General features: G+C 34.1%; 1 protein-coding gene across 4 annotated transcripts; it reads right to left on the bottom strand.

Moving 5' to 3' along the window:
• Nucleotides 1-568: 568 nt before the first annotated feature.
• On the bottom strand, nt 569-3,634 carry LOC143555843 (uncharacterized protein At4g26450-like). Of its 4 annotated transcripts, XM_077045324.1 has the most exons (6): nt 3,381-3,634; nt 2,020-3,176; nt 1,712-1,908; nt 1,421-1,597; nt 1,224-1,272; nt 569-830 (listed from the first exon to the last, which is right to left on the bottom strand). In XM_077045324.1, exons 2-6 carry the CDS (start codon nt 3,137-3,139, stop codon nt 775-777), a joined length of 1,599 nt encoding a protein of 532 aa, XP_076901439.1. In that variant the 5' UTR covers nt 3,140-3,176; nt 3,381-3,634; the 3' UTR covers nt 569-774. The 4 variants fall into 4 exon arrangements, with proteins under 4 accessions (XP_076901439.1, XP_076901436.1, XP_076901438.1 ...); XM_077045321.1 differs by having other exon boundaries at nt 1,712-3,176; XM_077045323.1 differs by having other exon boundaries at nt 1,199-1,272; nt 1,712-3,176; nt 3,381-3,631.
• Between the last annotated feature and the right edge of the window lie 9,233 nt (nt 3,635-12,867).

Genomic DNA, 12,867 nt, shown 5'->3' with positions numbered 1-12,867 from the left:
ATTAACACTTCAATGAGCGAAAAACTAATACTTCGCCACTTTCATCTAAAAATGAACACTTTGGCAAGCAAAAAACATAATCATGTAGCTACACAATATAACTTAAAGCTGTAGAAACTACCCATGTCCACTTCAAAAATTATCATCACACATGAATTTGTTACTAGAAAACACTAGAAAACAAAACTACACAAGAAATAGAGATAATCTTAGCTACTCAAGATCATCTTAACACGAGTTCGAGATAAAAATAAAATGAAACAAGCCTGTCTCGATCTCAACTTGCAATTTGCAAAACGTTAAACTAAACGAAGCACACTACTTCAATCCATCCCGACTGAGATTCGATTACACCCAACAGACTAGGAAAAATTTAGATCATGAAAAAATAGGTACAAATGGCATTTTAGGAAAACCTTTTGATGGTTACTCGAGTTTCCGATTTGGACCTAAAGCTATCATCAAACTCAATGTGTAACCGAACAGAGTGATAACTTCAGCAACTTTCTTTGTCATGACGGAATCATTAACATGGAATCATGGGTATTTGTTTATTAATAACTAACTGTAGAAATCAAACACTAGAATAAACCGAAAAACATTAATGGTTATGTTTACAGGCTGTCTTGTATAACAATCATGATTACTAGCTATGTTCTATATATATAAAACTAAGCAAACTACACAAAACCATAAAATAGTCTGGAGCTTAAAAAACCGACTAGAATAGCAGATTAACATACCCCGTTACACTCTCAATATCCCGGGCCATTTTTAATAACGCTTATCATATCCCTGTGACGGCTGCTGATCCCAGACTGGCACGAAACCTGTCACGCAGCAAGCAAACGATAAGTCCACACATAGTATTAAAGTTTCAATCTTTAAAACACGAAGTAAACGTTGCTCAAATTCCAAATTGTATTGACTGGTTATTAAATAAACGTGTCAAGTGGTCAACAACCTCCATTAAAGATCACGCAATATGAGAATTGTGTTCATATCAAATCCAATATACATTCGCTAAATTATTCGCTATATGACAAGAAAATGATTTATTCTAATTAAGTAGCTCTAAATATAGGAGATTAGCATACGTTATTATTATGTTCAAACTGATACAGTCATACAGATTTTAAGGTGTTTCGGCGAAAACACATATCAACATCTTTTTAACTGGATAAACAATTAATATTACCAATAAAATTAGAGTTTTGGCATACTTATCGGTATCTCTCCCAATGACATATATATTGAATCGTCATCCAACCCCTGAAAAAAAATCATCAATACGCGTATATTAGCACTGGCTGACACGTATATCCTGACAATAAGCTTTAAAGGATTGATTTTTCCATAAATAAACTGGATAACATCCTAACGAATTACTATATCTATGATCAAGAAAATAAGGATATACCACTTCATTTGGGAGACTCATTTCATTATGCATAGAATTAACACCGGTTGATACAGAAGAATTAGGAATATCAGCATCTAATAACTCGGAAATCATGAGCCCGTAACCATCTTGAGGCATGTCACTGACCCTCTGCATACTGTCGGGAAAGCTCTCAAGACCAGTAAATATAGCTTCCTCCCTATTTATTTCAGAATATAAACAACAAAGATAACGCAATGTCAATATGTCATGTACCTAATACACCAAGTTACGAATAAATTAAAAGTATAATAATATAAATAAATGAACTTGCCTCCGCTCTGAGTTATGATCGTCGTTGTCATTATCATTGTCATCATCCTCTTGCATGGAATCACAATCCAAATCAATGACCTCAACCCCTTTACCATGTCTGTCAGTTATATCACAACTACTATTAATGGTCAAATCAAAGTCAACAGACATCGGTTCTTGCTTTGGTTGGCCAACTGACGAAAACCCAATGGCTGAATTTGTACCATGATTGTTACGCACACCAGAAACATCCATTACATTGAGGTCACACATCTTAAAATCACTAGGAAAGAACTGCTTTTCTTCGGTTATTCCAGGCGTACCTTCTTGAGAAGACGCTCGGTCCCGTGAAGTTGAAATATGAAAAAAGTCATCCGCTTGATGATTTGTAGTTGCCGAGGCCCAGTGTTTAGGTTTCTTGACCGCTTCTGTGTTATCATCGACTTCAAATTCGAACGGTCGTTTCTCGCCTCCATCCATTAAAGCCAAAAAGCTTCTAGAATACCCGTGCTGACCTTCATCTAATTCATGATCAGAAATTGACGATCTTTGAGGAAACGATAAAGACTGCGCGTGTAATCCTTGCGCGAATTCATAACTACGATCGTCTTCAATCTTCACTTCCGGTTCTTGATTTTCCTCCTCCTGCTTGTTCTTCTTTTCATCTCCAGAAATCAACACCGGGTCACTTTTCGATCCTTTGAGAGTCACGGAAGATCTCGTTTTGGTCGGAACTTTGTTAACCCTGATTAGCGTTAGCAAATCACTACTGTTATTGTTCGACGATTCAACGTTATCCTTATTATTATTATTATTATCCTCTGCTAAATCCTCTTCTTTAACAGTCGGTTTCTCCGGCTCAATGTCACCGTCATCCATCGCCACGTCATCTGTACCCGCGTTCACGTTCTTCAACTCCGACACCGGAGTCTTAACGTCTGCATTTTCATCAGGCGATTGATTCTGTTGGTCACCAGATACCGATTTTTGGTCTTCGTTACCATCATCTTTACCAACTTTCTGTTCTTCATCTTTAACGTTTTCCGAATAAGACGAACTCCGATCAACAACTTCACAGTCCCGGTTCACTTCAACCGCAGGGCTTTTAACCGACCCAACACTTCTCCTACCCCTACCTTCATCCGAAAACCTTCTCCTCCCACTACCTGAAACCGCATCCTCACCCGCACCACCAACCTGATTCTTCAAATTACCATTTTGCCACTTCCCATTACCCGAATTCGGCGGAACTAAACCCTTGGAAGCTAAATACTCAGCTGCCAATTTCCCAGCTTCCATAAACACATCAATCCTACGAACCGGAGGCGGCTGGCCCCGTCCGAAACCCCCTCGATTGTAACCCCGGTAGCCCGGACCGCCACCGGGTCCGATTCCGATGGGATTCGACCGAAACCCATTTGCCGGATTACGATGCCTTTGCATAATTAACTAATTATGTAACCCTAAAAGGATTATAAACCTAAACAAATTCAAATTAAAGTGTAAGCAATTGGGTATACAAACAAACCCATATAGCAACTGAATAACTAAATCGAATTGAATCAAATGGTATGAAACCCAGATCGAATAATTGAAACTGGAATTGATAAACTGGAAGACTTAATTTGACTTTTACGAAGTCAAAATAATAATAATATTATTATGAAGAGGCGTTGACGTGTACCTGTGAGGAATAATAATATGCGGTGGTCGGAGTTAAATTGGACGGTGGTGGGTGAAGGTCCGATCGCCGGTGACACGGCGGAGAGAGAAAGTGAGCATGTATGTATAGTTATATAGTTATAGTGTTGTGTTGTGTTTGGTTGGTCGGATATTTTAATGGAGGCTTATTATTATTTTTGTTACAGGAAGAAGAATAATAATAAGATTGAAAATAATATAGGGATGGTTTTGAAAAGAAGAAGAAGAACAAATAATGTGATGACTAGAATGAGTATTTCATGGGCTTGGATTTATACATGTAATGATTTTTTTTTTATTTTCTTAACTTTTATTGTTATTATTTTTTTAGTAATGTGATAACTTTTATACCTTTTATAACTGAAAGTTGTACTGTTTTTCTTTTCTTCTTTTTCTTTTGTGTCTTGTTCATGATCTATTTAACCGAATTGGTTTGGTCAAGCCTGGTCAAAACTAGTTTGACCCGAACTGGTTTAAGAGAATGAGTGTTTGAACTGGACAGTACCGATTCGGTTCGATTTAGAAATCAGGTAACTGATCTTAAACCCGTTTTTTTTTCAAATCAATCCGGTTTAGAACCGGCTTGGTAGTTCCAAAAGGAGAACAAGTACTAGAACTGACGGGTTGGATCGGTTTGGGAACTGGTTTGACTGAAACCGGTTCGGGAACAGGTTTGACTGAAACCGGTTCGGGTCAGATTGTAGTGAACCGGTCCCAAACCGTCTAGGTTGTACAACTTTATGTGTAGGTAACATTAACTTCATATAACCTATACATTTTTATGTGTATGTCAAGTCCCTATCGATATCGAATAAAAAACAAATGACTAACTCTCATTTATTTGTCTATAAAATATTACTTAAAAAAACTTATTACAACTCTTAAACCCTAACTCGATTTGACTCTTGATGAGCCCTAACTTGGTTGCGTCTAGATGAACCCTAACTCGGTTACATCTCGTGTGTGTCTAATGAACCCTAATTCCGTTGTATCTCACATTTTCTATAATGTCTAACCATGACTTAGTTTATATAGACTAATATAACTTGCTAGGAAAGACATTACCTATTATAATTGCAAAACAATTAGGAAACATGTTATAGTTAAGAAATATAACCAATTATAACCGGCTTATCATTATTGGTACCTCAAGTTCACAGACTTATGACTTGGAGTTTGAAATTACGTCTAAGAGTATGTTATATGAATAAACAAGCAATAAGATAATATTACGGTAATACCATTACGAAATAAAAAACCTGAAATTTTATATTGTTTTAGGTGTTCACGCAATAAATATTACACGTAAATGTCTTTCCATATTTAGTTTTGGGTTTTGCCATATTACTAAATATATAATATTTTTGTAACTTTGGGGTAGTGTTTGGTATGAAGTAATGATAGATGGAATGAAATAAAACATGTTTGGTTGCCATTAATCAATGGAATGAATCTTTCGTAAGGAATGCAATTTCTTTCATATATAACATTTTTCAATTCTTAGTAATAGATTGTTTTCTTTCATTCCTTCTAGGAATGGAATGGAAGATGATTAATAATAATAATAATAATAATATTAATTATTATTATTATTATAATAATAATTATTATTATTATTATCATCATTATTATTTTATTACAATATAACTATTATTTAATTATAATAGTTATTATATTTTTTTTACTATATTGCATTAGCTTATTATCATTCCCTCGTTCATTCCATTCCTTTGCCCATTCCATTCTCTCGTTCATTCCATTACCATATACCAAACATACCCTAGTAGTTTTAAGAGTTTTTTAATACATATGTTCAAGATAACGACGTGACGTGAGGTCGAGGAGTTAGAAGCTTGAAGCTAGTCATAATATTACATGAGCTTTGGAACATCACATTTTGCATCGAATCTTTACATGGTATGCAACACCTATAATTCACAATTTCATAAAGATTGGTCATCTGAGTCGTATTGTAAATGTGATTGTTGCGTATAAATGAAATGATTTTCTCTCTTTACATGCAACACCTATAATTCACAATTTTATAAAGATTGGTCATGAAAATTGTAGCAAAAGGAATCTTGTGTTTTGGCTTGCGGATGGACAAATCAAAGATCCTAACTAGAACAAAATTATAGTAAATCTCTAGGTAAGAATAAGATCATGAGATGTGTAACAAGTTCACCCCCAACACACACACACTATGTTTTTTACTAAACTAACAATTCGAGATGTATACTTACATATTAATGCTCTAGTGATACTATGGTATCGCCTTCATCTTTAATGCGACATTAATTCACAAGATTTATGTAAGTCGTCTCTTTTAAATAAACGGTACAAATCCCCTTTTTACAATTTATGAGTTTTATGTAATCACAAACTGCAGTCTAGGGTGTTTGAATGTTAAGTCTCTCCTTTGAAGATTCCCAAGCTCCTGATGTGTTGGACCAATGCCAATCCAATGTTTTGCTAATAAATCTTATATGCAAACCAAACATAAGATTGCATGACCCCCTACTTCAAAAACATTCCAAAGCATATAACGAAATATGTTTTCTTGAGCCATTGATGAGAATTAATAAAAGTCAAGATTAACAAGCTTTTATACTATAGATTTCACCATTGAGGGGACATTCATGGTATGTTTCCCAACATCCACATGTGATCTTGTCTATCATTGTTCCAAAAACCATGGATGAATGTGAAAAATTATAGCAGTTTTCTCTAGAACCCATATAAATTGGTTGATCATTGTTGGCATATCTTGTATCTTTCTTACTTTTGTATATTCTATTCATCCTTGTTTTATTAAAAGTGACTTTTACGTTAGTAAAGCTATCATGTCTTGAATATAGCATCTCACTCATCACTGTCTCACACATTTTTAGTAACATAAAGTGTTCTTAACTTAATATTCATTAAATACGAAAAATATATTGAAGTAGAGGATCACGATAATCGCAGAAGCACCTCTATTGCTTTAATTGTTACATATAATCCGTTTATGTTATCTTATAATTGCCTCGCCCTGTTCTCCTTTAAGTATATATGTAAAAAATTATATACAAATGTTAATACGGTTAATGTGTTTCTTCATTTGAAATTAAATTTGTAATAAAGGGCACCTCCATTGGCAAGCTTGAACTTTGATGAGATAAAAAGAGTTTTTTCTCAAAAGTGGGTTGGTGATAAAAATATTTACCAATTTGATGTTGATTCAAAGCTATTTACTAAAAGGGTGTTCTTAGATAATTTGTTGTTTCTCACTTTTAATTTTATTAGGCAACTTGTATTTTAATATATTAATACCATTAAACCTACTTTTTATTAATTACTCTCAACCAAATGTGAATTTTATATGAATAATAAAAAATGAAGCAGATTTTTTAATATATTTGTCAATCAAAATTTATCCATAATAATATTTGTGGATCTGGAAAAATAAAAGCTTCATTTTTAAGTTGTACGAAAATTTAAGCATAAAATAAATTGATTCCTAGCAAAAACATAAAAAAATTTCAAAAACTTCCACTATCGTTCGAAAAATGATTAAACTTTTTTTATACATTTTCATTTAGTCAGTTTTTTTTCTCACACGTATTTAAATAAATAAAATTCAGGTTTATATATTTATAAAAATATAGAATTCAAAAAAATGAAATAGCGTAGTACAATTATGTTGTTTGAAAAATACTTTGTAGCGTAATTACGCATAATTCACGTAATTATGATGACACGGCGTTACTTTTTTCTTCACTTCGCATTGTCTGTGAAAAAGATATAAACATTGCTCCTTGATAAAACAATTTAAAAAACAAAGCTTACCGAAAGAAAATGTAATTATGTTTTGCTAGGAAATCTATTTGCCTAATTATTTTTCCCTTATCAATTTGCTTAAAGTTTTATATAGCTTGAGAATGAAGTTTTTATTTTTTTTAGATCCATAAATATTATTATGGACACATTTTGATTGACCAAATATATAAAAATTTGATTCTTTTTTATTATTCATGTAAAATTCAAATTTGGTTGAGAGTAATTAATAAAAAGTAGGTTTAATGGTATTAATTATTAAAATACAAGTTGCCCAATAAAATTAGGAATGAGAAACAAAAAATTATTTAAAAACACTCTTTTAGTAAATAGTTTTGAATTAACCCTAAATTAATAAATATTTTTTTTACTAACACTCTTTGAGATAAAACTCTAGATAAAAATTGGTTTAGTTGAAAAAATAATAAACTAATAGGAGTATATGACTTTATGCTATACTGCTAGGCACTGAAATCTGAATTTGGACAGAATTTGTGGAAAACGAAGTTGAGATATGGTCAACCCATTAGTTCATGTGTAGTGGAGGAGCTACAATTGAGAGCGAATTGTGATACATGATGCCCAGTCAGCATGGAGTGGAAATTTGTTTTTAGGGTGTAATGGTGTAGGGGCTACAAGTTGGACCCACAGTGTGTCTTTTTATTATTTTCTTTTTATAATTAAACTAATTAAATAAAAACCAATTTATTTAAATAATTAAATAAAAATGTATTAAAGTTAAAAAGAAATACCAAAAAATTAAGAAAACATAACTAATAATGCATTAAAATTAAAAAAAAATACATAACTAAAAAAAATACATAACTAAAAATATTAAAAAACATAACTAAATAAAATACTAATAACCATAATATTCGCACATTTTTTCCATTCGTTGTCGTTGCAATAATGCGGCCTCTTCGTGTAAACCGGCCGCTTTGAGGGATTTGTATTCTTCACTCATTTCCCGCAATTTCAACATTTGGGCAATCTTTTCGTGTTGTTTGTCGGTTTCTCTCATGGCCTCGTTGAGTTCCTCAACACACTTTTTTTGTTTTTTGATGATTTCTCTCATGGTAGCGGCGACTTCCACGAGTGTCGGTTGGTTCGGGTTGTTTGTAGGATTCATTTTGCTAAATTTTTTGAAGAACTTGGGTATGAATTGTGTATGAAATGAAGAAGAATGTGCATGTTTATATATATATATATATATATATATATTGCTTTAAATTTTTTTATTTTATTTTTGACCGTTACAACGGTCAAATTAATATAATAATATTATTATTTAAACCCCATCGGCGATAAAAGAACCCCGCCCTCGCCCCTTTTCGCCCACATATCACCTGGGGGGGACGGTGTTCTCGCCCCTCTTCGCCTAATCTAACGCACCATTACCCACAACCTTATGTCAGTGGATGGTACATTTCCAAGTTCAAAGCTATATTTTCTTTTTTGAAGATAGATAACGTGGATATTAACAATAACATGGTTGATTATGAAGGGGGTAGACACGTAGTTAGTTATTTATCACATAGCAGTATTTTAATAATGGCGTCTCCAAGAAGTGGTATATATGATGTTCTATTTTTATTTTATTTTTTGTTAAATGTTTTTTTTACTGACGGTTGAGTCCATCAATCATTTTCATTCTTCAAATATGAAATCAGGATAACCCTTATGAGGAAACCAATCACAGCCTCACGAGTAAGAAAACCAATCACACGGTGGAACGGAAACCCGGATGAGGAAGGAAACCCGGGTGGGCTCGGAATCCGAACCGACAACCTTGTACAAGACATAGTTCAAATCCTTTATTACTTAATATCCGCTTAAAGTGACAAAAGTGGGAATCGAATTTGAGTCTCCACTGTAAAACCCAAGTCTTTCTACCACTAGACCAGAATTGTACACGTTTCTTGCCCGCCATAATTACAAATGAAGTAAAATAATTATGCATTCAAGAAAATAACTACAAATAAAGAAAATAACGCAACCTATCCTTTTTTTACTTGTTTACATTTATGCCACAACGTTTTTGCAATCCTTTCTTCTCACATTTTATACGGATAAGGTGCCTTTATAGAGTAACATTCCCCTAGTTAATATACGTGGGAGATAAAATAAGTCGTTATATAAACACATTCATATTATACTTCTATATTTTCCACAAATCATCTCCTTTTTTAAAATATTTAAATATAATATGTATAGACGTGATTTATCTAGAATCATTATTATATACATGGTTGTAAAAATCGCGTCTAGGCGTTGAGTACTTAACGAGTAATCTCCGTCTAGGCTGAGTTCTTGGTGAGCCAACCCTGAGTACTCTCCGACTAAAGCCGAGTACTCACCGACTAAGGCCGAGTACTCCCTGTTGGGAAAAACGACCACCTAGCCACGAACAGTAAACTAAAAGTGCGGAATTAATCTTCGTTTGGCTAAACTTTTTCCCGACCCGAATGAACCAATGAGGATGCAAACAAATAGGACAAATAAAAGTAAATATAACACAATAATTTTAGCGTGGAAAACCTCTCAAGGCGAGAGTAAAAACCACGGGACTACTAGAGCCGCTTCAAATCCACTATCACCAATAATGAGCAATACAAAAGTTCTTCTCTAGGTAAGACTAGAGGCATACACAAAACCTCATATAATTGGTATAAACTATCTTCAAGTATATGGAATAAAACAAACAGGTAAGAGGTAACACCAACGAGAAAAATACCCGATCTCTAGAACGTCTCTTATCTTCAACAAAACACCAAAAAACTTGAGCACCCAAAAAACTTCTCTTCGTACCTTGTTTGTCGACAACAGAAGAGGAACCATAAAGTTGCTCACCAATTTCTTGCTTTTTGTTTTTCGGCAGAAAGCAAAATATATATATGAGGTTTCTTATTGTACACACAAAAACAAGGCTTAATCTGTGACAATCGTCAATTTCAGGTTAACCTCGTTAACTCAACTCCGTTAATTCAAACTTTAAGATCGTTGAATCTATAACGCATACTTCATTACATTTAAACTAGGGTTTAAATGACGCTTAACACTTACTACATGTGTAGTAGTCTTTCGGGATTTGCACCGAAACGCAAACGATTGAGGAATAAACGAAGCACACTAAAACACTAATGATGTGATAACTATGTGTTAGGATTATGTGTTATATTATTGTCATGATTATGTGCAAGTTAGGATAGAATGTTCTAGAAAAACAACACTTGAAAGTAGAAGGACTAGAGTGTAACTTGTTTGTTTATAAATATATCACTAATAAACAAACCCTAACCTATTATTCTAAACCTACAACACCACCGATCGGCTCTCTCTCCCTCTCTTGACCCACGGCTGCCGTCCACCATCACACACATATACACATCAAATCAAGAGATTAATCCAAGAACTAGGTGCTAGGAAGGTATACTTGATCATCTCTTACCTCTTTGTTGTTTAATTTTGATGTTTGATGGGTTGTGTGAAAACCCTAAATCGGCCGATCTTGTATGTATGTGATTGTTATGATTCTTGTTAGTTGGATAATAGATTGATAACTAGATTGATATTGATACATGATTGATTGTTGTTCTTGATTTGAATTAAAACACAAACCCTAATCTTGTATGTATGGTGTGATTGATATGCATGGATAGTAGTTATAGTGTCTAGAGGGTTATATGGATGCATGATAGTTCATAGATTGTTATTATGATGAGTTTTGATGTGAACAGATTCTGGACAGAACGTATATACGATGTTTAACTGACTGTAACGAAGTATAAACGTGAAAATTGATTGAGATTGTGGGTACTGCAGTAAACTAGGTTGAGTCTAGTTTCTATGAAGTATAAATTCGTAATTTTTGGATAAGTGGAAGTATACTTTTATGATTTTACAAAAACGTGATGCAAAGCTGAGCTGTTAGACCTGCTGTTAGGTTATGTTGTAAATGTTATATCTCATGAACTACGAGACCAATTGGGTTGGTTCCACTTCTGGAGGTTGACTCACTGAGTTAGGAACCAAACCCAAGTGGTCTTGCATTTATTGGATTTTTCGTTTAACGGGAATTGCAAATAACATTCTGATGTGCATGAATCTGACTGATATAAGTTAGCTGTAATGTTTTGATCATTATGAACAATCTATATGGAATAAAAATAAGATAAAAGATGTTCTGGAAACCTAAGATATGTATGCTCCTGTGGTAATTTTTGGTAAATTAATTGAGACGTTATAATCGGTAAACTAGTGCAATCTTTCAAGTAGAAATTCTGTCATAACGAAACTAGCTGCTGAGTTGTATAGGAATGCATGAAATATGATAGTTTTTATATAATTGTTGTATTTTGACCAAAATACCCTTGCGGGGAATAGTTGCTAGTTGATTGCCATGAATTGACCAAATTGCCCTTATGGGGAATAATGGTTAGTTAGTCTTTGTTTGTTGACCAAAATGCCCCTACGGGAATAATTGCTAATAAGTATGTTATTAATACGTGACACGAAAGTAATTGCTCACTCATGTATCGTATCACAATTTTACTTGTTTAAGTCACACACGATTCACAAACGAAACACGAAACATGTTACGTGCATAGGTATTATGTGCCGAGTCTAGAGACTCGTTAAACATTCCGATACTTAGAAAATCTCTTTGTTATTTTAGAACGCTAGAGAGTTTTCTACGACGCGCATCACTCGGTGATCTAGATCGGATATTCTTCGCAAACAGTGAGTTCACTTACCCCACTCTTAAACTGTTTTCAAACGTTTTTCACTTGGGGGAGATAACATACTCCGATAAACATATTTTCTGAGATAAACGCATATGAAAGATTTTGTTATAAATTATATATCAGTTGTAAAGGTTAAGCGGCATACGTAACATTTGAAGTCCCACACATCGGACCGGTTAATATTTGGAATAGCGAGTCACTTTTGGGTAGTACTACTGGGTTTGACAAACCCCACCCGACGCTAAGCTCAACTGGAGGTTGAGTGGGTGTAAATTTTGGCTAACACTTACCATGGTCTGGAGGACCTGGTGACGGGCACTTGATAAACAGTCAGCTTCGGTCGCGAACCACTTAGCGATACTTGTTGTATAGATTAGCTACCTATCGATATATAATTTGACATAACACTATCTGGTAATGCAAAACACTTAAACGCTGTAACGTGGTTACACACTTAAACGCTGTAACGTGGTTACACACTTAAACGCTGTAACGTGGTTACACACTCAAACGCTGTAACGTGGTTACACACTCAAACGCTGTAACGTAGTTACACACTCAAACGCTGTAACGTAGTTACACACTCAAACGCTGTAACGTGGTAACACACTCAAACGTCGTAACGGGGTTACGCAACATTTAAACGTCGTAACGAGGTTACGCAAAACGCTAAACGATTTATCTTATTTTACTTGTGAACTCACCAACCTTGTGTTGACACTTTTAGTATGTTATTCTCAGGTAGCCGAGACGGGCGCGCGGTTTAGGAGCATGCATTAATGAAAACACTTTTATTCTGCAAACTTAATTTTAACAGTTACATTTGGTTTTAAGTCGTCCTGCGTGACGCAACTTTTGAATTAAGGTTTTACGCTTCCGCACTTACTTTCATTTAAACGTTTTTCTTTG

The sequence above is a fragment of the Bidens hawaiensis genome, unplaced genomic scaffold (genome assembly GCF_021521415.1).
Source record: "Bidens hawaiensis isolate Kalapana, Puna unplaced genomic scaffold, B.hawaiensis_p1.1 tig00018400_1, whole genome shotgun sequence".
NCBI classification, from domain to species: Eukaryota; Viridiplantae; Streptophyta; class Magnoliopsida; order Asterales; family Asteraceae; genus Bidens; species Bidens hawaiensis.
The sequence above is the reverse complement of the archived record's forward strand: the minus strand, read 5'-3'. Positions and strand labels throughout refer to the sequence as shown.